Below are 22827 nucleotides of genomic sequence, written 5' to 3'. Positions count from 1 at the left end.
TTTAAGGAACTCAAACCCTTAGAACCAAGGATGAAGGCCAAATATATATTTTTTTATTATACTATAATGTGCCATAATTGATAATCTCTTGTGCGACTTAGTTGTCCTGGATGATCTCTCAGGAAAATCCACATCTAAACCCAAACTCCCAGAATAGACTTTGGACTTGGATTCTACTTGCTGCCGAACTTTTTCACTTGGGTGGAAATCACCTCAAGTGCCGCATGTGCAGTCCAAATTTGTTGTCCCTCCTCCAGCAGCTGGTTTGTTCTCCTCATTCTCCATCTCCATTGGTGTCACTCAACCCCAGAACATAGGTTATCTGAATTCTGCCTTCCCCCACCTTCTCATCTAATCAATACCCAGGTCTTGTCTGTTTTACCTCCTTCGTAATTTGTAAATTTATCATCTCTCCTCCATTTTTCACCATTACTGGAGGTACTGATCTGAACTGTTTACAGCAGCCTCATCCGTCTGAAGCCACTAGAATCTGCTTTCCATACCCTGGCTGGGGGGTTTTTCTAGAATATCAATCTGACCATATCATTTTCATGTTTAACATTTTCTACTGGATCTTCATCAGGCAGAACATCTATGTTTCTAGCCTAGACATACAGAATCCTCCACAATTTTGCTTTTTATTTCACTGAGCTGCCTTTGAGAGTTAACATAGGCAGCACCTCATTCAGAAAGTCCATTTCGATAACATCTTGGCACCTCATACCTTACTTCCCTTGAGTTAGGTACTCTGGTTTTGGACTCCAGGTAAAATGTTGGCTTCTGAGTGATTGCTTTCATGTTTTGTTGTTATATTTAAGAAATGCTACAAGATGATATTAATACTTCAGCTGGATTGCACTTCATGGCCTCTGTGAGAAAGAAAGCTGTAGAATGTCAGGATGCAAGTACAAATACAGACCCAGGTAAAATGCTATTTTACCTTAATTTTTAAAATTCACATATTTTTGCAACATTTAATATATCTAGACTTTTTCTTCAAAACAATGATTTAACATGAATTTTAAGTTAAGTGATAGTAGTTACTCATTCCAGGTTCTTATCCTCAATCCTGGTATGTACTTCACAAATTTTAAACTTAAAATTAAATTTTAAATTGGATTTATGATAATTAAAGCATAATAGAAATTTTTGTTCAAAATACCATGGACTACATCCTCAATCAGTAGAAATAATATTTTGAATTTGGGTTCTCTATGCCATTAATTGCCTTCACTGGGATTTCATGCCTAAGACCGAGAAGCCTGGAGCTATGTATGGCTGGCGAAGTTGAGTTAGGAAGAGGACTAGATTGGGTTGGTGTGGGAAGGGCATATGTAACTGTGTCCAAGAACAGAGGAAATAAAAGTTGAAGGAACTATTATTTGGAATTTTGCCTGACGAACTTCCTCATTCATGTAAGTGCTCTGACCTTTGTGTTGTAGAAATTCTTTTCTATGATATTTAGGAAACAGTTGCTTTTAACTGTGTTCAGAACTGTGTTCAAGTGCTTTTTTAAACCTCTAATTTTATATTATTTTAAAATAGTATTTATTGATATGGTTTCAAAATAATATATGATCTTTATAGAATATTTGGATAATGTAGCAAAGCTATGAAGAAGATGAAATTAACTATAATCATACCACTTAGAAGTAATATTTTTTAAAAAGATTTTGGGGGGGCAGAGAGAGAGGAACTCAAGCAGACCCTGTGCTAAGTGTGGAGCCCAGTGTGGAGCTTGATCCCACAACCCCGAGATCACAACCCAAGCCAAAACCAAGAGTTGGACACTTAACCAGCAGGCGCCCTAGAAGTAACATTTTGATGATTTTTCTTTCAGTCTTTTGCACATTTTACATAGTTTGATATAGTATACATTACAGGTGTCCTGCCTCACTATCTGAACTTTAATCTTCCAAATATTATTGCTATCTTCCCTGAGAATTTAACCCTTCATGGGTCCCAGTGTTTGTTTTTTGCCTGGCTACGTTTGGACACTCTCCAGTTAGACTATCTCTTTAACATATTATTTCATTATTTATTTACATAGTATAGTTTATACATATATAGTGTGTGTGTATGTGTATATATATATGTATATAGCATATACATTGTGGTATATACTTACATTATAGTATAGTGTTTATTTATATTATACTATATGTTTACTTACATTATAGTATATGTTTACAGTAGAGTATCAGTATTCTATCTGATATGGTCTGTATTATTACATATGCACACAAACTAATGGGTTAAATGAATGCTAATTAAGAAGTGATGTTTAAAATGCTTTATATTTAATAATCCTTGATGCATAGTTATTTAGATGTTTAAGAATTATTTAATGTTTGGGAGTATTGGATGGGCTGGGCTGGGACACCTTTTTTTCCCCCATTTAAAAAGTCTCTTGGTATCTGTGCAGCACATTTGTAAGAATGGATTGGATTTGGATAACAGAATTTACCTATATTTTGCATCCTTTGCTTTTCACTTTGATTTCTGCTTATGCCATACATTGCCGCATGTCATCAAAAAGTACTTTGTAAGCATATTCCTTCTTCCAGCTGTGCCATAAAATATTTACCTAATTCTTTATTGTTGAGTGCATTAGGTGGTTTCCAGTATTTTCTTCTATAAATAATGTTTCAGTGAGTATCTTCTCACATATGAGCCTTTGTTTTGGTTATCACTGTGATTTACCTAATTCTTTTATCTTTACCCATCTAATAAGTCATAAAAAGGCATCTCACTATTCAGTTTTTGTTTCTATCTGAATGAGGTTGACGTTTTTTGTTGCAAATGGTGCATATGCATTTGAGAAACATTCTTATAAGAGAAAGCCTTTAAGAAAGCCTTGGAAGTAATTTACTGCTAGATAGTCTTCTAGAATTGGCAGCCTGCTTGTTAGAAGTCTGTTATCATCCAGGTGATCAGGCCCAGGATGAATAATAATAAAATCAGAAATATCATTAATTTCTAAAATTAAATTCTTAATTTTTAAAAGTCAATTAACTACCTTTAATATATATATCTAGAAATCTGCATTCATATATTTAATTTTTTCTGTTTGTGAAATTTTTTCTGTTTTCTTTTTTTGCCTCAAATCTTCGAAATCATTACAAGATAAAAAAGCTACTTCTCAAGAAGTTGTTTCTGAATGTTGTAAAAATCAACAAATCATTTCTTCCATATCAGATGTGCTTTTTTTCTTTTTTTCCTGAGCATAACATTACTAGTTAAAGACTATGTTTTTGTGATGCCAAAACAAGAGTTACCACCATCCATAAAAAAGCAATAAAACCCATCAATTGATTCAATAGAGATAGAAAGATAATTTAAATATTTTCACTTTCCTTTTTCTAAAGTTTTTGGGTTGTCATATGGTTTAAATTCAATCCTTGGTAACAGGTTTCCAGTATTCAATATAACAAGAAGTTATATTTTACATATGAAATTTGAAAGTAATGTTCTATTAAAAATAAGATGCTAGGAAGTAAAACTAGAGTCCTAGGACAAAAAGCACAGAGTTAGACCATTTGCTGACCTATTGTGACAGGCTTCTTTGTTGTACTTTTGAATAAGAAGCTAATGACTTTTGTAAAATTTAGATGTTAAACACTTTTTAAGTGGTAAAATTTAGCCATGGGCTCTGTGAATATACTGGAAAGTACTGAATACTGAGTTGTGCCATTTTATTTTATTTTATTTTGTTTTATTTTGTCTTATCTCATCTCATCTTATCTTAGAGATGAGTGTACCCCAAGCAGCGGGATGGGGAGGGGCAGAGGGTGGGGGAGATAGAGAATCTTAAGCAGGCTCCATGCCCAGCGTGGAGCCTGACTTGGGGCTTGACCTAATGACCCTGAGATCATGAGCAGAAATCAAAAGTCAGATGCTTAACCAACTAAGCCACCCAGGCACCCCTGAATTGTGCCCTTTTAATGTAATGTAAATTATATCTTATGTATCTATGTATATATCTTATGTAAATTATATATATAAAAATATATATATAATATAATGTAATGTAAATTATATCTCAATAAAGCTGTTAAAACAAATGAATAATAAGAAAAAGTGTTGACAGTAAAAAAACAAATTAGTTATAGGTTAATTTCCTAAACAGGTTTTTTGGTAATCTCCTAAACAAACATGACTTAATATATCTGAAATGGAAATAGGAAATTACAACATTTTCTCTTCTCTTTCTTTCTTTCTTTCTTTCTTTCTTTCTTTCTTTCTTTCTTTCTTTCTTTCTTTCTTTCTTTCTCTCTCTTTCTTTCTCTCTCTCTCTTTCTCTCTCTCCTTCCTTCCTTCCCTTCTTTCTTCTCCATGCCCAGTATGGAGCCCAACATGAGGCTTGAGCTCACAACCCTGAGACTAAGACCTGAGCTGAAATCAAGAGTCAGTATATGTGCTGCCGAAGCGAGCACTGAAATTAAGAGTCAGACACTTAACTGACTGAGCCACCCAGGAAATTACAGCATTTTCTTCACATGACTTAGATACTTTATTATCCTTGTGAATCATTCATATAATCATTCAATAATCAGTCTCTATTCAACTATGAATTACTCTAGAGTAAATTGCCTTTAGAATAGAATAGAATTTATTTATATCTGTGAAACTTCTATTTAGATTTTTTTTAAGATTTTATTTTTAAGTAATCTCTTCACCCAAAGTGGGGCCCAAAGTGGGACCCAAACTCAGAACCCCGAGATCAAGAGCCATATACTCCACTGACTGAGCTAGCTAGGCGCCCCCTACTTAGATTTATAACAAAAAAAATTTTATGTTGTTTGCTGCTAACTTGTTATAATGCTAATGACTCAGAGCTATTTACAGATTTTTTTTTATATTCCTGATTTTCTTTTCTTAAGTTTCAGAACATGAACCTTCGAATGTTCCTCAAATGTTGGCTTCTGATGTATGTCTAAATCTCAAACTTCCCAATGAAATATCAGAGAAACCTTTGTCACCTTCACCGTCTGATCTGGTACTAAATTTGGTATTGCTATTCAGAGGTTATAATAATACATTTGCTAAAATTTATTATGATTACCTGCATTATTTAATTGTATAGATGAAATGAGCCTAAATTGGCATTCTATGTAGCTTTGTTGGAAAGATAAAAAAAAATAAGATTTCAATATTATGCCCCAAAGTATTGTAAACTAAGACCATAACACATACTTCCTGCAGTTTTCCCTAAGTTAGACTCATATAAGCTCTTCTTGCCTTTAGAATTAAATCTCTCTTTTTTCCTTTTTTAACAAGGCCAAAGGGTGCAGACTGGCCCTACAGAGTAAAAAGAATGTAACCCTCTTTGATTTTATGTGTTTTGGTTCAGGTTGGACACACTTACATAAATGTGATTGACATTAAAGCTGATGATCTACCGGAATTGCCTGTCAAAGAAGAGCCTTCAAATGATACTATTATCAAACAGCCAAGTGATCATCTGGAGGCCCCATCTTCTGCAGAGTTACATTATATGGCAGCTTCAGTTACAAATGCTGTTCCCCTGCACAGTTTTAAGAGTGAAGGTAATAATTTTTTCCTACTTTTTAAGTAGATTAAAAACATTTGAAAAATTCTTTAATATAGCATTGTTACCCCTTCTTAAGTCTCTTAGCTCTTCTCCTGCAAACCCGCTATACTTTTGGATGTTTATATTCATATTTAGAAATGTTCTTTTGGCAGGGGAGGGCAGAGGGTGAGGGAGAGAGAATCTCAAGGAGACTCCATTCCCAGTGCAGAGCCTGATGTGGGGCTCTATCTCATGACCCTGAGATCATGACCTGAGCTAAAATCAAGAGTTGGAGGCTTAACTGAATGAGCCACCTGGGCGCCCCTAGAAATGTTCTGTTAATCTTCTAACTACCTTGTTTAGAAGGTTAGAAAATCAATCTTTGTATGCTTTTCATATTCTTGATAGAGTCTGCCAATTCCACTATGGATTTATTTTTTAAACCTGCGGAAGTGTCTCCATCCTGTCTGGCTGGAAGAAGCTGGAGAGCAGGCAGTACAGAGGTGAAGGAGCCTGGGGTCACCCCACCTATACCATCAGAAATACAGCAGGCCAGAGGTGAATGCCCTAAATATATAACATGACTCTCCCCCTTCCCTAAATTACTGATATATAGAAACAAGTTATAAAACTTGGTAATTGCAAAAGAAACCAGGAAAAGGCTTTTCCCTTGCTAAGGAGAGAGGGCTCAGATAGGTAAATGAGGTAGAGTCATGGTTCCAAAGTCATGGTTCCATTATTTTGCAAGGAGACTACAGATCTGTTTGTACAGATGTCTTTTCTTAATTAAGGAGCTAAAAATAAATATCCTATGGGATGTCATGAGTGCTTTGGTGTTAAAAAGGAATTCTCCTATTTAAAAAGGTGGGAGATTCTAGAATAGCACATAGAATATACACAGGTATTTAGCCAACAGTAAAATATTATTAGTAAAATAATATAGTTATAGTTATAAATTAGGTTGCATTATTGTAAAATATTTGCAAGATTTAGAAGAATATTTCTCCAAAACCTAAAGTTATTACATCCTATGAATGATTACTCTTTTTTTATTTAGTTAATTAATTAATTAATTAATTTAAAGATTTTATTTATTTATTTGAGAGAGAGAGAGCATGAGGGGGGGAGGGTCAGAGGGAGAAGCAGACTCCCTGCCGAGCAGAGAGCCCGATGCGGGAGGACTTGATCCTGGGACTCCAGGATCATGACCTGAGCTGAAGGCAGTTGCTTAACCAACTGAGCCACCCAGGCACCCATGATTAATCTTTTTTTAAAAGATTTTATTTATTCATTTGATACAGAGAGAGCATGAGGAGGGGGAGAGGGAGAGGGAGAAGCAGACTCCCCGCTGAGCCAGGAGCCCAACTCGGGGCTCGATCCCAGGATCTGGAGATCATGACCTGAGCCGAAGGCAGACACTTAACCACCTAGGCGCCCCTGATTAGATTCATCTTTTTTTTTTTTTTTAATTTATTATTTTTTTTTTCTGATTAGATTCATCTTAATATGCCATCAGACTTCCTGCAGCAGAAAGCCAGTCTGTCTTCTGGGTTCCACAGCTGCTAGGAGGAGTGCACCCAGCCTTGTGGTTGTTAGATGCTTGGGGGCACAGTCCAGCCCTGCCTGCTAATTGTGTATCAACAGTGGGCACTCAGGAGATGTGAGGAGTAAGAAAGGGATGGGTGGCCGGGAAACCTCACGTTAGGATGTGTCAGGGCATGTCTGTTACAGCTGTGTATACCAGTAAGTGCTAGTATGTCAGATTTTGAAGCCTTGGCCCATTCTCTCTCCTGTCATGGGGCTGTTTGGTGTATAGGTATTGAAGGGAGAATGTATGAAACTAACAGTCTTTTAGGCTGGGGAAGTGTGTGGGAAATGAAAAGAGCTTGACTTCTAGATTCAAGTAGAACAGACCTGGTTTTTGGTCCCAGCTCTATCCCTTCATAGTTTGGATAGTTTTTGCAAGTAAATTAAATTTATCTGATACTTACTTATATCTCTGTGGGATACAACCTCATTGGGTTATCATGTGGGTTACATCTAGCCAATGCCTGTGGGCTCCCTGGGGCTTCTGGGTGGTGCAGTCAGTTGAGCATCTGACTCTTGGTTTCGGCTCAGGTTGTGATCTCAGGGTCATGGGATTGAGCCCTTTGTGGGGCTCTGCACTCAGCGCAGAGTCTGCTTAAGACTCTCTCTCTCTTCCTCTCCCTCCATCCCTGCCCCCCCATGCTCTCTCTCTTGCTCTCTCTCTCTCTCTCTCTAAAATAAATAAATAAATCTTTAAAAAATATGCCTGTGGGCTAGTTTCCCTTCATTTCACACCAGTCAACTTTTGAAATTCTGCCAAACTGGAACCAGACGCATCTCTTTGTTACCCCTGAATATCCTTGGCCAGCATTTCAAATGACCACGAGCTACAGGTTAATTTCTTTCATCAGTCAGATCAAGTCTATTCAGCCTTTTGGAAGATCCTTCTCTGGGGAGACTGGCTACAAAAATGTATCGGTGGACCCTTCTACTCTTATTAAAGAGAACAACTTTAAAATGCCAATTTAAAAGGATGTGTTTTATATTTTGAAAATATTCCATCATGGTATTTACATAATACACCTTAAAGATTCAGAACCTAGTTACATAATAGAGTTGAATGGATTTGTATTATAGGAAAAGGCTGGGAGGAGGGACAGGGTCCCTAGGTATTTAAAACAAAAGCAAAGCAAATGATAAATTCCTACTTTTAGTGCTACTTGCTCACCATTTTGAATGACAGTAGTTCCCTATTTTAGAAACTATCTCCAGTAGGAATGCTTTCAGCTATTAATAGCAAGCAGAGCTTTGCTGGCCAGAGAGAATTTTTCAGGGTCAATGGAGCTCAGTATTTAACCCTCTAGGTGATTTTTCCTATTAGTCAGTGGGAGTGGAACAGATTCTCTAAAGAGAGGGAAGCTAGTTTCATTATGTCTGTAGGCCATTCTGGATTTTGAGCATGTCCAGCTCTTTTGCTGTATTTTCTACTCGAAGTTTGTATACAAAATTCTTTCCTGAGAGTGACTAAGGGAGACACTTTAAGCTGCTGAAAACAGGAAGGATAGATGGTAAAGTACTCTGAGAGTCAAGCTGGAGAAGGTCAAGCCAGGCATTCCTGACAGGCTCGGTCACTAGAGCATGTGACTCTTAATCTTGGGGTTGTGAGTTTGAGCCCCATGTTGGGTGTAGAGATTACTTAAAAAAAAAAAAAAAAAAAAAAAAGCCGGGCGCCTGGGTGGCTCAGTTGGTTAAGCGACTGCCTTCGGCTCAGGTCATGATCCTGGAGTCTCGGGGTCGAGTCCCACATCGGGCTCCCTGCTCCGCGGGGAGCCTGCTTCTCCCTCTGACCCTCCCCCGTCTCATGTGCTCTCTGTCTCTCTCATTCTCTGTCTCAGATAAATAAATAAAATCTTTAAAAAAAAAAAAAAAAGGCCAAAATGGGTAGTGGAAAGTGACACAACGGCCATTGCCTGCATTGCAGTTTGCCATTATCCTCTCATGGGAAGCCTCACACTGGCCTGGGGCTGAATCACTTGTTTAGGGATTCACATTTTTCAGAGTATTTTGTTGCATAATTTAGTCTTCACAAAACCTCTGTAAGTTAGGTAGGTCAGGCATCATAATCCTCATTTGACCAGCTATTCAATAAACACTAAGTCAGGGGCCAGATATCAGGGCTCAAGAAGAGCGTAATACCAGGCTCTCTGCTGGGTGCTCACCTAGAGGAGGAAAGGAAGGTAGAGAAGCAGAAGGTTATGATACAGCTTGGGAAGTGCTGTCAAGGTGGTCTGGATGAGATTCTTGGGAAATACAGCATCTACTCCATCTCTAGGGGGGACGGAGACGTTTAGGAGAGACACCTCAGTGGAATCTTAAAGGGAAGCAGGACTTAGTGAGACTGAGAGACTAGATTGTGCAGTGACGTAGAGGTTTGATGGAGACTGCAGAGGCTGAGAGAATTAAAGTTTGCTTGGAGGCAGTGGAGTGGTTTTGTTTAAGACGTAGCAAGAGATGAGCTGGAGAGGGAGACAGAGGAAGGACTGAATGGCATTGTCCTCATACTGAGGCATTTGGATTTTTAAGATGAAGGAATTAGAGAAACACTGAAGAATTTGAGGTGGGAAAGGAACAATATCACATTTATGTTTTAAAGGATCTGTGTGGAAGGTGAACTAAATAGGGGTAAAATAAATTAGAGATAGAGATGCTATTTGGGGTCCATCTATTGTGAAAGCTTCAGCTAAGCAATGGTAGTAGAAATGGAGGTTTTGGTTGCTAACCATCAATATTTGGTGTTACTTTGGATCTGAAGGAAAGAGAAGAACCTTGAATGACTCTCAGGCCTCTGACTTAGGAACGTGGGTGAATGATAATGCTACTCACTGAACTGGAGAATCAGGAAGAGGGAGCAAGTTGGAGGGGCAGAGCTAGGAGTTTCAATTGATAGGCTTTTGGGACAACCTAAATGAGATATCCAGGACATAGGTGGATTTAAGGGCTGGAGCACATGAAGATGTCATGTGAATTTGAGAGTCACCTGTGCACCAGTGATATCAGCCAGGGAGAGTGCGTAGAGTGAGACGTGAGCTGGGACGGGCACCCTGGAAGTACTGATGGGTCAGAGGGGTGGGTGGCAGAAGAGAAGAACAAGAAGACAACGAAGAAGGAAGAGCAATAGAGGGAGGAGGAGACCCAGAAGCCGGAAAAATAACACATTTAAAAAAGAAGTGTTTCAAATTTGGGACAAGAATCAATTGAGTTTAAGAGTAGGGAGAATCATTGGCTTTGATACTGGTCTTGGGAGGTTTAATGTTAGCCTGACATCCCATGTAGAGTTGGTGGTGGCCCATAGTGGGCCTAGCTTTTACAGTGTGACACTGTTGGTTTTCAAGTCGAGTTTTAAAAAGTCAAAAATAGGGGCACCTGGGTGGCTCAGTCAGTTAAGTGTCCAACTCTTGATTTCGGCTCAGGTCGTGACCTCAGGGTCATGATATCAAGCCCTGCACTGGGCTCTGTCCTCAGTGGGGAGTCTGGTTGAGAGTCTCTCCCTCTGCCCCTCTCCCCATGCTCTCTCTCTCTCCCAAAATAAATAAGCAAATCTTTAAGATAAATAAAAAGTAAAAAATATTAAGTTGCTTTTTGATGAAGTATGTTTTTGTAGCAGAGGGTAAAAGTAACATTCAAACTGCCTTCTATATGGAGTTATGTGGTAATAGTAATACTGTTATGTATTCTTATCTCACCACAGACAGCTCTCCGAAGTTGAGAAACTGAAGTGTTATTTCTGGGTGTATTGAAACAGATTTAGAAGGGAATGTTATGTTGACTTAAAATGAGGTCTTCAAAAGAATTAGATCATCAGCATCTACTTCTCCCTTAATTCTATAATCTATTCTGTTATTGATTACCTTTATTAATATTTAGATATGCCGAAGCCAGATTTTCGATTCAAAGAACAGAGCTCAAAGTCAGCTGCTGCAGAGGATGATCCGCTGTGGGAGCCGCTGCAGGATGTGTCTGCCGCTCGTCCTGCGCAGAGCTCTGCAGCTCGCCGGCTCGAGCATCTCACCTCTAAGCTTCAGGAAATTGATGCACAGATGTTAGCAATACAGAACATTGCTGAAAACATAGAGCAGGATTGCCCCAGACACAAAATGCTAGATCGACATTGTGATAAGGTAGACTGTCTTTATTTTAGCTGTTTGTTACAGAGTTATTAGATTTGTAATGTGATGTAATTTTAGACATTTGATTTTTCAAAATAATGGGAATTTTTTTTTTTTTTTTTTTAAGCTAGGATTTCTCAACCTCAGCATTATTGATATTTGGGCCAGATAATTCTTTGTTGTGGAAGACTGTCATGTGCGTTGTAGGATGTTTGGTAGCATCCCTGAATTTCACCTGCTAGCTTTGCTGTAATAATAAAAAAATGTGTTCAGACATGGCTAAATGTTCTCTGGGGGACAAAATCGCCCCCAGTTGACAACCACTGCCTTAAACTTCTAAGACGTGAACCAGTGCTTCCTACCAGGAAAAGAAATATATCGAATTACAAAACAAGAATGTGGTTTTAAATGAACCCTGCTCATAATGGAGTATCATTTTCTGCAGCAGGATTTTTTTTAACTTTATAAAGATACTGTTGTCTTTATATTTGGAATTCTCAGTTTCTTTTAAACATTTTATACAACAGGAATGTGGTCCTTAAAACGTTTTCTGTATCTTTAAAAAATACCCATAAGGCAGAGATTATTTATGTGTATTGGCATATCATGGTAGTTAGACAAATAGGAAGTCTCAAACATGAATTAATTATTTTGCACAAACCTGTTTTTTTTGGGAAGTAAAATTTACATAAAATAAAGATTAAGGAACAAAATAGTAAAAATATTTTGAATGTGTTAAAGCCTTGTATTGGGAAATGCAAATTGGTCTGCAGGATAAAAAGTTCATCATTGACTTACCTAACAAATACTCTAGGTTGCTAGCAGGTTGACATTTTAAAAGATGTGTTTATTAGGTTTATAGTATTTCTTTAATTCAAACATTTAGCACATATTAAAAAGTTAAGATTAAATTTATGTGAAACTACACAGAAAAAACATGAGGTAGGACTACTGTTAAGTAATAATATTATGATGTTTATTTGGTTGTTTTCCTTTTTGTTTTTTTAACCCACACTTAGATCTAGCACTTCACAATGAGTGTTAAGTGTTAGAGTCATCTTTGGAACTCCTTATTCTAAGGAATCACTTTCCAAAATGGCCTTATGTTTTAGTATATTAAGCATATCTACAGCCAAATATGTTATGTACACTTGAATCTAGTCTTGATCCTGGCGTGCTCCAGAGTCCAAGAATTGTTTCTTCATCAATAAACATTTATCAATCTTCTTCTACCTGCTGGGCCCTTTGCTAAGTTCTGGGAATAGAAAGATAAATAAGGCATACATAGTCACTACTCTCAAGCAGCTTAGAATCTAACAAAAGAAGATAGATGTATACACCAGTAAGTACATATGAACAGGGTTGGTGAGAACACCACAGGTACACATGACCTGTTGTGGCTGGACAGGTAAGTAAGTGAAGCTGTGGCATCAGAGATGGCTTTGTAGAGGTAACTCTGGAGTTGGTAATGAATCGATATTCACGAGTTAGATAAGGAAGGGCTGATGAAACACCGTGAGGTGGAGGTTGATGGTACTGGGCTTTAAGACATCTGGCAGGAGAGGAAGGTAGGTGTGTGGATAAGGAATGATGGGAAGTATTGTTTGCCATGTCAAGTAGTTAGGATTTTGTCCTATACTATAAATAGGCAGGAGGGAACCACTGAAGAATTTTAAGCAGTGAAATGATGTGATCAGACACTCTGGCAGCAGTGTGGAGGGCAGATTGGAGAGAATAGGCTGAGAACAGGGAGATCAGGTGGGTCACAGTGGTTCGAAACTTGCTGCTCATTGGAGTCATCTTGGGAACTTGTTAGAAATGCAGACTTGTGGGCTCATACCCCTGAGATTCTGATTTTAAGTAATTCTGGGGTGGAACCCAGGAATTTGTGTAATTAATAAGCTTCATGAATGATTCTTATGCAGCTAGCTCTATACTGGGCTTACTGATTGATGTTTGGGACCCATTGAGTACCAAGCCAAGAAGTAATGATAACCTGAACTTAAGCATTGGGGATGGAGAAGGATGTAGCAGGACTCAGAGGGTATTGGGCTATGGGAAGGTGAAGAAGAATAGATTCACAGTAATATCCAGATTTCGAGCCTGGGTGAATGGGGCAGTCATTTTCCACAGTAGGGAAGAAGTCTGTGTGTTTTGGGGGAAGAGAGGCACAGTGATTTCAGTCAGGAACATCGTAAATTTGAAGTGTTGTGAGATTAGTAGGCAGTTGGATATATGCTTCTGGGGCTTAGGAGCTAGATTTGGGTTGATGGTACAGATTTTAGAGTCCTTAAGAGGAAGTTAAAATCATAACAGGGCACTCACCCAGAGAGAATACACTGAATGAGGAGAAAAAGAGGGTAAAGGACAGAATTCTGCGGGTGCATGAACTTTTAAAGATGATTCAACAACAAAGCATGAGAAGGAGCATTCTAAGGTAGTTAAGAGATTCAGGAGAAAGCAAACCAAAGGAAGAGTCTCAAGAAGGAATTTCCACAGATCTGGATCTATCAGATAAAAGGACAGCTGTGCATGTCATGATCTTTTTCAAAAATATACATGCCAGCCCTACTGAATCTGGGGTGGTAGGCTGGGGACAGAGGGGGGGACAGTGGCTTGGCAGGGGGGAGGGTGTAGATCACACACATGTATTTTGAAAAAGTTCCTAAAAATTCTGTTACGGCGCCCCTCTCAGCCCCAGTCTTTAAATGCTGGAGGACAGGGACTGTGTCTTTTGCTTGGTAACATGGCAGGCATTCAATACATGTTTATTTAATGGTTGTCTTTGCTCTCTCAGTTTTGGATTCTGACAGTAATAAAATCACATCTTTATAATAAAGACTTATCACCAGAACAGTTGTTAATAATGGTAGTGCAAGCCTGGGAGACAATTTCAAAGGAAGTTTCCCAAAGGAAGGTGGATCAAACTCCATAAGTATTTAGTTTGCTAAGGTGACTACTTCGAAGGAACTAACACTAATTTAAATGAGAGATTTTGGGATATTGTTTTAAAATGTTCTCATCCTATTATAATGCACACATAGATACACAGATTGTGACTTGTTTATTTTAATTAAGAGAACAGACTTCAAGCCTGGAAGAGACAGAGGGATACTTGTGGACAAGCACTGACTACAGGCTTTGAAGAACTCGGTTCAAATCCATGTCTTGCCACTAAGAAAGTCACTGAATTTCTCTGGGCCCTGTTCTCACATTTTTAAAATGAGAGGTTTTGTCTAAATGGTAGCTAATGTTCCTCCCCAGTCTAAAATTATCTGATGTTGTTTTCCTTATGATGTCTAAAAAGGTTAAATCATTTAGACTACAAATAAGTAAAAATTTCCTTCTCTTCACCCATCCCCACATTTAGCTCTTATTAGATTTAATCCCATTTCTTTCACTTGTTACCCTAATATTTAAAAGTTACATCAGATTATTTAACAATATTGTGAAAATCTCAAGCTATAAAATTCTTTTTTTTTTTTGAGATTTTGTTTGACAGAGAGACAGCGAGAGCAGGAACACAAGCAGGGGGAGAAGGAGAGGGAGAAGCAGGCATCCCAGCTAGCAGGGAGCCCGATGCGGGGCTCGATCCCAGGACCCTGCGATCATGACCTGAGCTGAAGGCAGACGCTTAACGACTGAGCCACCCAGGCACCCCTCAAACTATAAAATTCTTAAGTTATTTTGTTGTGTGTATTTTTCTACAGGTTGAACCTGAAGATCACATTGAATTGTCTTCTGGTCCTGAATCTGAAAAACCATTGGCTTCAAAAGCCATTGGCATTTCCGAAGGTGTGTGTGTAGTGGGGAGTTGGTGGGGGGGCTGAAGCCTTGCTTTGAAAGAATAAGCATTGCCCTTTGGGAGCTAGAGAACTAGGAATAGTTTTCATTTGTGAGCCCAAGCCCGCAGTCCCCTAATTTAGATTAGGATTATTCTTGTGATAATGTGATTGGCTCCCACCCAGGCCATTGTTTTCCTGAGAAGCCAATGCCATAGCCTCCTAGAATGGGGAGCGTTCAGCCACACACTTGCTGAGGGTTGCACAAAGCTGGGTGCTGAGGTTGCTGTTTGTCCCTGGTCAACTGCAGAATTGGGATTTGAGGTTCTGGTTATATGGCCAGGCAGTGGTGAAATAGTATATGTTTGAATTTCTTACTGAAAGAATGAAATTAGGGTAGTTACTTAAAATTTCCACTGTATCCATAGTTGTTTATCCCTACATTCTCTTTCATTCAGTCTTGTCAGCAATTTAATGTGGTTTTCTTTTCTTTTTCTTTTTTAAACAGGCTTTCGTTTGATTCTGTTGTTTAATTTTCTTTTTCATAAATTTCTACCCCTTAGCTTTACTATTTCTTTGGTTTTTGAGGGCTTAACCTGTTGGCTTTTTCCTAACTTCATTCTTTCTTTTTTTCTAATATATGTATTTGAAGCTGAATATGTCCCTGCAAGGACCCAGACAAGAGCGCTGATATGCATCATGTTTTGGTGTTGTTTTGATCTAGATAGTTTGTAATTTGTATTAAGATGTCTTTTAGCTCATAAAAGGGATATTTAGCTTCCCAGTATTATGGGGTTTGGGCTATATTTTTATTCATCTATTCATTGCATTATGATTAGATAAGTGTATGATAATGGCAATTCTTAGATATTTGTTAAAATTTCCTTTGTGGCCTGGGATGTATAGTCAGTTTTGGTAAATGTTTACTTGAAAAGAATATGCGTTTACTGTTGGTTTATGTAGGATGTGTGTGTGTGCGCACGCGTGTGTGTGTATACGTACATAAGGTGTGTGTGTGTATGTTTAGTCAGGCTTTTAAATTGTATATTTATACATATATATGTGTTTAATCAAATTGTCCAGATTTTCTGTATGCTTTCTGATTTTTTAGTTTGCTTGCTCAGAAGCGTGCATTAAAAATTGCCCACAGTGATAGTGGAATTTCTCCTTGTGATTCTGTTAAATGTTGCATTATATAGTTGAAGCTATGTTATAAAATGATTATGTTCATTATTGTTATATTTTTGGTTGAATTTTGCCCCTTTTCTCATTAATGACCCTCTTTATCCCCAGTAATGTTTTCAGACTCAACTTTATCTACTATTAATATTTCCCTGCTATATCTTTTTTGATACATTTAATTTTTAAAAAATTTTAAAAACTCTTCATCTCAACGTGTGACTCTTCATCTCATGGACAATTTCAGTAGAAGACAGAATAGTATAATTAACCTTCATGTACCCTATATCCAACTTTAACAGTTATCAACTCATGGTCAATCCTCTTTTATGTATACACCCACTTACTCCTCCCACCTTTTCCTGGATGATTTTAAAGCAAATCCCAGATAGCATATTATCTACCTGTAAATATTTTGTAAATATGTCTAAAAGATAAGGTTTCTTTTTTTTAAACACAGGCATAATAATATTATTGCTCCTTTTAAAAAATTAATATTGTCATATATCTAATCAGTGTTTCAGTGTTGTCAACTATCTCATTTTATAAAAATAGCTTATTTTTTTATTCTAGTTGGAATCCAAGTGAAGTCCATACATGGCAGTCGTTTGATGGCTTATAAGTCTCTTTTAACTTCTTGGTGCCTTCTCTCTCTTTTCCCCCTTGCAATTGATTTGTTGAAGAAACATAGATGTTTGTCCTGAAGTGTTTTTCAGAGTCTGGATTTTGCTAATTGATTCTCTATGGGGTCATTTAACATGTTTCTCTTGTATTTTCCGTAAGTTAGATATTCCTTTATTTTCAAGTTGAGTGATTATGTTGTAGTTGTGTCCAGCATATAACTAGATTTCATTTTTTTTTTTTTAAGATTTTTATTTATTTATTCATGAGAGACAGAGAGAGAGAGAGGCAGAGGGAGAAGCAGGCTCCCAAGGAGCAGAGAGCCCGATGCGGGACTCGATCCCAGGACTCTGGGATCATGACCTGAGCCGAAGGCAGACGCTCAACCATCTGAGCCACCCAGGCGCCCTAGATTTCATTTTTAAAAGTAGTTAATTTATGTGTCTTAATCATCAAATATAATTATATTATGTATATTGTGATTACTGATATATTTGTGCTTATTTCTATAATCTTATTTTGTGCTTCCTATTTACTATGTATTTTTTTCTTTTTGAGCTGCTTTCTTTCCTTCTGTTGGATTGGGTTTTCTGTATTCTCTCTTTTCCTCTCTGTTGGTTCAGAAATTACACATTCTGGGGCACCTGGCTGGCTCAGTTGGTGGAGTGTGTGACTCTTCATCTCAACGTCCTGAGATCGAGCCCCACCTTGGATGTGGAGAGTACAGAAATTACACATTCTCTTTTTAATCTCTTAGTGATTATTCTTGAATGTTCAATATTCATAGTTGAATTAAAATTTAAGGCAAATATATTTACCTCCTAAACAATATAAAGACTTTAGCGCTTTTAACATTGATCTGCTCCCTCCCTCCCTCCCTCCCATCTTCCCTGATACTGTTCTCTAGTATTTTAGATCTGCTTTGTTTTTAATTTAGTCTCCCATGTCTTTTCATTCAACACTTACTTGAACTTATCAGCATGTTTTCCAGTTTCTTTGCCTTCAGTTGCTTCTTTTGAAAAAATTTGTAACTCAAATAATGTAAATACGTAAACCATGAATGTAAAAACCAAAACACAAGTTTCAGGAAATAATACTTACCCTTATTGCCTGAGATGCACTCTGGCAAAACTTTCTATTCTCTGCTATTGTTGCTCACAATTTCTTTTTGCATCTGCTTTCTTGAGGATTGCTTCCTTTTTCCTTCCTTTATTAGTTCTTCCATCTAGAGCATGTGAGTGGTAAATTCTCCTAGTCTTTGAAAACATCTTTAATTTTATTACAATTTATGAGTGATAGCTTACAGATGGGGACAGAATTCTAAGTTGATCCTCATTTTCCCTCAACATTTTAAGGATAATATTCCATTATTTACTGACCTCTCTAATTGCTGAGTTTATACTGCCTATGTGCTGTCTGTCCAGTTACTGTTCTTTTATCTCTGAATTCTTTTAACATTTTCTCTTTATTTTTAGTTTATTTTAAATTTTTGATACAAGTGTGTCTCGGTGTATATACTTTTATTTTTATGTATTTATTTTTTAAGAGCTTTTTTTTTTTCACTTGCGGGGGGGGCACAGGAAAGGGAGACAGAGAATCCAGATGCAGGTCTCCATCTCACACCCCTGAGATCACAGCCTGAGCCGAAATCAAGAGTCGGACACTCAAGTGACTGAGCCACGCAGGTGTCCTCAGTGTGTATATTTTTAAAAGTTATTCTAAATGAGAGTTGGAATGATTATTTAATTTTCAGTTTTAATGTTGGTTATTTTTCATCCATTTTCTTTTAGAATATTGCTTCCTCCCCATTCTTTCTGTTCTGTTTTCTAAAACACCTATTAGAGCTATGTTGGGGGTGCCTGGGTGGCTCAGTCGTTAAGCACCTGCCTTCAGCTTAGGTCATGATTCCAGGGTCCTGGGATCGAGTCCCACATCAGGCTCCCTGCTCAGCAGGGAGCCTGCTTCTCCCTCTCCCATTCCCCCTGCTTGTGTTCCCTCTCTTACTGTGTCTCTCTCTGTCAAATAAATAAATAAAATCTTAAAAAAAAAAAAAAGAGGGGCGCCTGGGTGGCTCAGTTGGTTAAGCAACTGCCTTCGGCTCAGGTCATGATCCTGGAGTCCCGGGATTGAGTCCCACATCAGGCTCCCTGCTCGGCAGGGAGTCTGCTTCTCCCTCTGACCCTCCTTCCTCTCATGCTCTCTGTCTCTCATTCTCTCTCTCTCAAATAAATAAATAAAATCTTTTAAAAAAAAAAGAGCTATGTTGGACCTTCTCACTTTATTCCCTGTCTCTTAACTGTTAATTGCCACCTTTTTATCTCTCAATGATGTACTTAGGGTGATGTCCTCAGATCTGCCTTTTAGTTTACTAATTTTCTCTTCTGCTATATCTTTGTTATAGGATTTAATTTTTTTACTATATTCTTAATGTCTAAGTTTTATTTCTTTTTCAAATCTATTTGCTGGATGTACTGTCCTGTTCTTTTTTTATGGTTTCTATGTCTTCTTTTATCTATTTAATGATTTTAGTAATATTTTACGCCCTTTCAGATTGTTTTACTTCATGTGTATATATTTTCAATTGTCAGATCTGCATGCTCTCTTTTATGGTGGTTTCTTTGTGCAATTTGTAATTTTGTAATTTTTCATTTGTAATTCCCCTAATCTTTAGGGGAGTTCTGCTGGGTTGTATATGTTTGCCTTTGATGTGGTTTTGTATTTGCTTCTTGGGATCTACTGAAGTAGAAAATTTGGGGGACAAGTTTTTATATACATTTCTTGGCTTGTAGTTGCTGTAGTACATAGATAGTATAAATTCAGATCCCATACCTGTTTGTGGCATGACAGAGGTTTTGTTTTGTTTTTTTAATTATGTTAATCACCATACATTACATCATTAGTTTTTGATGTAGTGTTCCATGATTCATTGTTTGTGTATAACACCCAGTGCTCCATGCAGTACATGCCCTCTTTAATACCCACCACTGGGCTAACCCACCCCCCACCCCCACCCAGAACCCTCAGTTTGTTTCTCAGAGTCCATAGTCTCTCATGGTTCGTGACAGAGGTTTTGATTTCTCAGAGTTGACTCGTTTTTCTCCCATCTGCTATTCAGGCAGATAGAAAACTTCTTTGCTGCTTCTCCAGGGTTTTTATCCTTATTTTATGGACAAAGCTATCCTTCAGTGCTCTGGGTCATATGAAGGTAGCTTAGTTCTCTCTACTGCAGATGGCAGAAACCACATCTCCTTTCTGTATGGACTCTCCCAGCATCATTGCCCATATATTGCCCAGCTTTGATTCCTTTTTCTTTCTGGCACTGGGGGATTTCTTTATTTATAGGGCTTGGTTGCATATTAATCTATTTTTTTAATTTAGCATTTCTTCTGTGTTTCTATAACAGGGTATGAACCTGTCTACTTTAGTTCAGTCTGCCATGTTTTCTGAAACTGATAATAAATTTAATAGTTTTTTTACTATGAGGGAGATTAAATTTTAAATATCATATTAAATCATTTCATTATACAGTAGAAAGTTATCAAAATAATATGTGTAAACTTCTGATATATCTGTTGCCATGTGAAAGTGTTAACTAAGTGTTAATATCTTTTTTCCCCATGTGTTTTTTTCCTCTACTATTTTACTTTGGATTAGTATGTTTCCTGACTCATATGAATAAGGAGGCTCAAAGTGACAAAGAGGAGACTTCAGAAGCTGAATTTTCAGTAACAGAAACTCATTCTAGTCAAAAAACCTGTGTGTTTCCTTCTGCTGATTCGGCTCTCAGCCTCTTCAGTGACCAGAATACAACTTCTCCTGGTATTGTTCTTCACTTTTTTCATTTATACTCTTGTTTTCCAGTATACTGTTACTGAAGAGTATTTTATTGGGAACACAGTTGTGAAGGATTTGTGAAGCCATTTTGCAATATTTATACATTTCAGGGGAGGGAAGTTAAAGATTGTGCCATTTACTTGAACTTGATTGTCATCTTCCTAAGATCTATTGCAAGCATGTATCATTATCTCCAATAAGATATACGATTAGATATCTCCCAAGTTATTTTGCTAACTTATTAATGTTAGATATATAGCAACTGGACTTACTATACTATCTGATTTTTATAAAACTTGAGAAATTCAGACTCAGCCAATATTGAGAACCTGGAGTTTTAATTATGAAAACAAAACAACAGCTGTAGTTTCTGGAGACTGCCGCGTCCCAGATAAGGCTGCTCTATGTGCACTGAACCTGGTGTGAGCCTAACCTGCGAAGTGGATGCCATTATTAGCCCCATTGTACAGTTGAGAATATTGAGACTTAGACAAGTTTAGTGCCACTTTTCATTCTGTTTCATTTGGAGTTGGCAATTAAAAATGCTCTTCTCTAGTCCTAACGAACACATTTTATCATATGAATAATAGGTCATACTAAATACAACACTTGGACTACTGACAGAGGCTTTGAAATATTTTTTTTCTCTCAGCTATTGATGGTCAAAAATGATGAATTTACTAAGTGTTTATAGTAAGTTTTATTATTATTAAAGTAGCATAAGCAGTAAAAAATGCTATTTTTAAATGGCATAGTGGTTATTAAAAGAAAAGCTATTAAGAAGCTGCCTTTAAGTCTTACAATTTTTTTCTCTAAGTTCTTCCTAGATTCCATTTGTATTTTGGTCATCATCCTATGGGGTTGATCATTTCCCCTTTACAGAGTTATGAAGATTGAATGTTGTATGTAAAGCACCTAGCTGAGACCTCTTTGATTCCTGTAGGTCCTCAGTCATTTGTAGCTTTCGTCTTGACTCTTACGGGGGAGAGTTGACAGACGAGGTTAAAGAGGTGGTGGTAGAGGGTATCTGAGAAGTGTACACTCCCATTTTATATCAGGGCATCATTGGAGAATTCTGAGCAGAGAAGTGGAATGAGGGGGTTTTGAAGACTAGAATGGAGGCATAGATCATTTAGTGAGCTGTTACCTTCATCTGACTTTGGAATAATAAGGGCCTGGACAGTGTTGTGGGAAAGCAGGAGACATTCTGAAGGCAGCTCATGTTACCCACTGACTAAGCGGATAAAAGAGGAGGAGAAGGAGAAACTGAATAGCGATTTTGTGTTGTCAGACTGTAGGAGCGAGGATATCCTAGCTCTGATGTCAGACTCTAGAGTACCCTAAGACCAAATGTAACATAAGGTGATGTTGGGTATATAAATGGCCATATTTAGGACCCAGTTTTTGACAGCAAGTGGAACTTGATGAGAGGTTTATGCTTGAAAAACAGATGTAAGAGCCTTTTACCTAATTATATAGTCAAGACTTGGTGCATCTGTTCTCAGCAAGAAATATGGAAAAAGGGAAAAAAACAAAGAGCAGCTTGTGAAACGATACCGTTGAGAGAGCACGGGAGGCCTCCCCAGGAGGGAGATGGACAAGCAGACTCCGGTAAAGGGGCTTGAGGGTAAAGTGAGTGGCTCACAGTTGCACAAGCTACCAGAAGGTCAAGAATAAAGACTGAATTTGTTAAGGACCTCAGGGACTTTCAGGTAATATCCAGAGTAGAAGGCTGTTTGGGGACAAAGACAGGCTCAAGAATCTGTACGTATAGACTACTTAACAGTTCTGATGGTAAAAGGAAGTAGAAAAATAAGAGAAATGAAGTCAAAGATCATTTCAGGATGGAGATAGAGACGAACTCTTTAATGTTTAAAGGAAGAAGAAAACAAAGGAGTAGGAAAAGTGAGATTGAAAGTATACATTCAAAATTGTAATAGCTTCTTAAATTAGGATGCAAGAGAAGAAAAGAAAAATGTGAATAAATGTCATAACACATATAAAGATGGATAATTAAAATGTTTTTCTCTAGCATTCAATGTCTAATGTAAATTAAAAAGGAAACCAAATTACTATTTTTTAGAGTGCAAGATTTAGATGCCTAATGTAATGGGTGTTTCCTTTTCCAAAGTTGGCATCTTAGAAAGGTGGATAGTCATTCCCTTACTTCTAGTGCTCAAAAAAA

General features: G+C 37.6%; 1 protein-coding gene across 3 annotated transcripts in view; it reads left to right on the top strand.

Annotated features, from left to right (window-relative positions):
• LOC118006397 (ciliogenesis and planar polarity effector 1-like) overlaps window positions 1–22827 on the top strand; it is a 136598-nt gene that overhangs the window by 99156 nt on the left and 14615 nt on the right. For 2 of the 3 annotated variants that reach the window (XM_034999019.1, XM_034999020.1), the window contains exons 38-44: window positions 819–923; window positions 4884–4999; window positions 5354–5549; window positions 5942–6091; window positions 10985–11238; window positions 14937–15021; window positions 20463–20627. In XM_034999019.1, the coding sequence (XP_034854910.1) occupies window positions 819–923; window positions 4884–4999; window positions 5354–5549; window positions 5942–6091; window positions 10985–11238; window positions 14937–15021; window positions 20463–20627 (1071 nt within the window). Of the gene's footprint in view, window positions 1–818; window positions 924–4883; window positions 5000–5353; window positions 5550–5941; window positions 6092–10984; window positions 11239–14936; window positions 15022–20462; window positions 20628–22827 lie in introns of those variants that run through there. The other variant, XR_004678062.1, reaches the window with a different exon arrangement.

The sequence above is a fragment of the Mirounga leonina genome, unplaced genomic scaffold, assembly GCF_011800145.1.
Source record: "Mirounga leonina isolate KUSES-001 unplaced genomic scaffold, KU_Mleo_1.0 Mir_96, whole genome shotgun sequence".
Taxonomy (NCBI): domain Eukaryota; kingdom Metazoa; phylum Chordata; class Mammalia; order Carnivora; family Phocidae; genus Mirounga; species Mirounga leonina.
The sequence above is the reverse complement of the archived record's forward strand: the minus strand, read 5'-3'. Positions and strand labels throughout refer to the sequence as shown.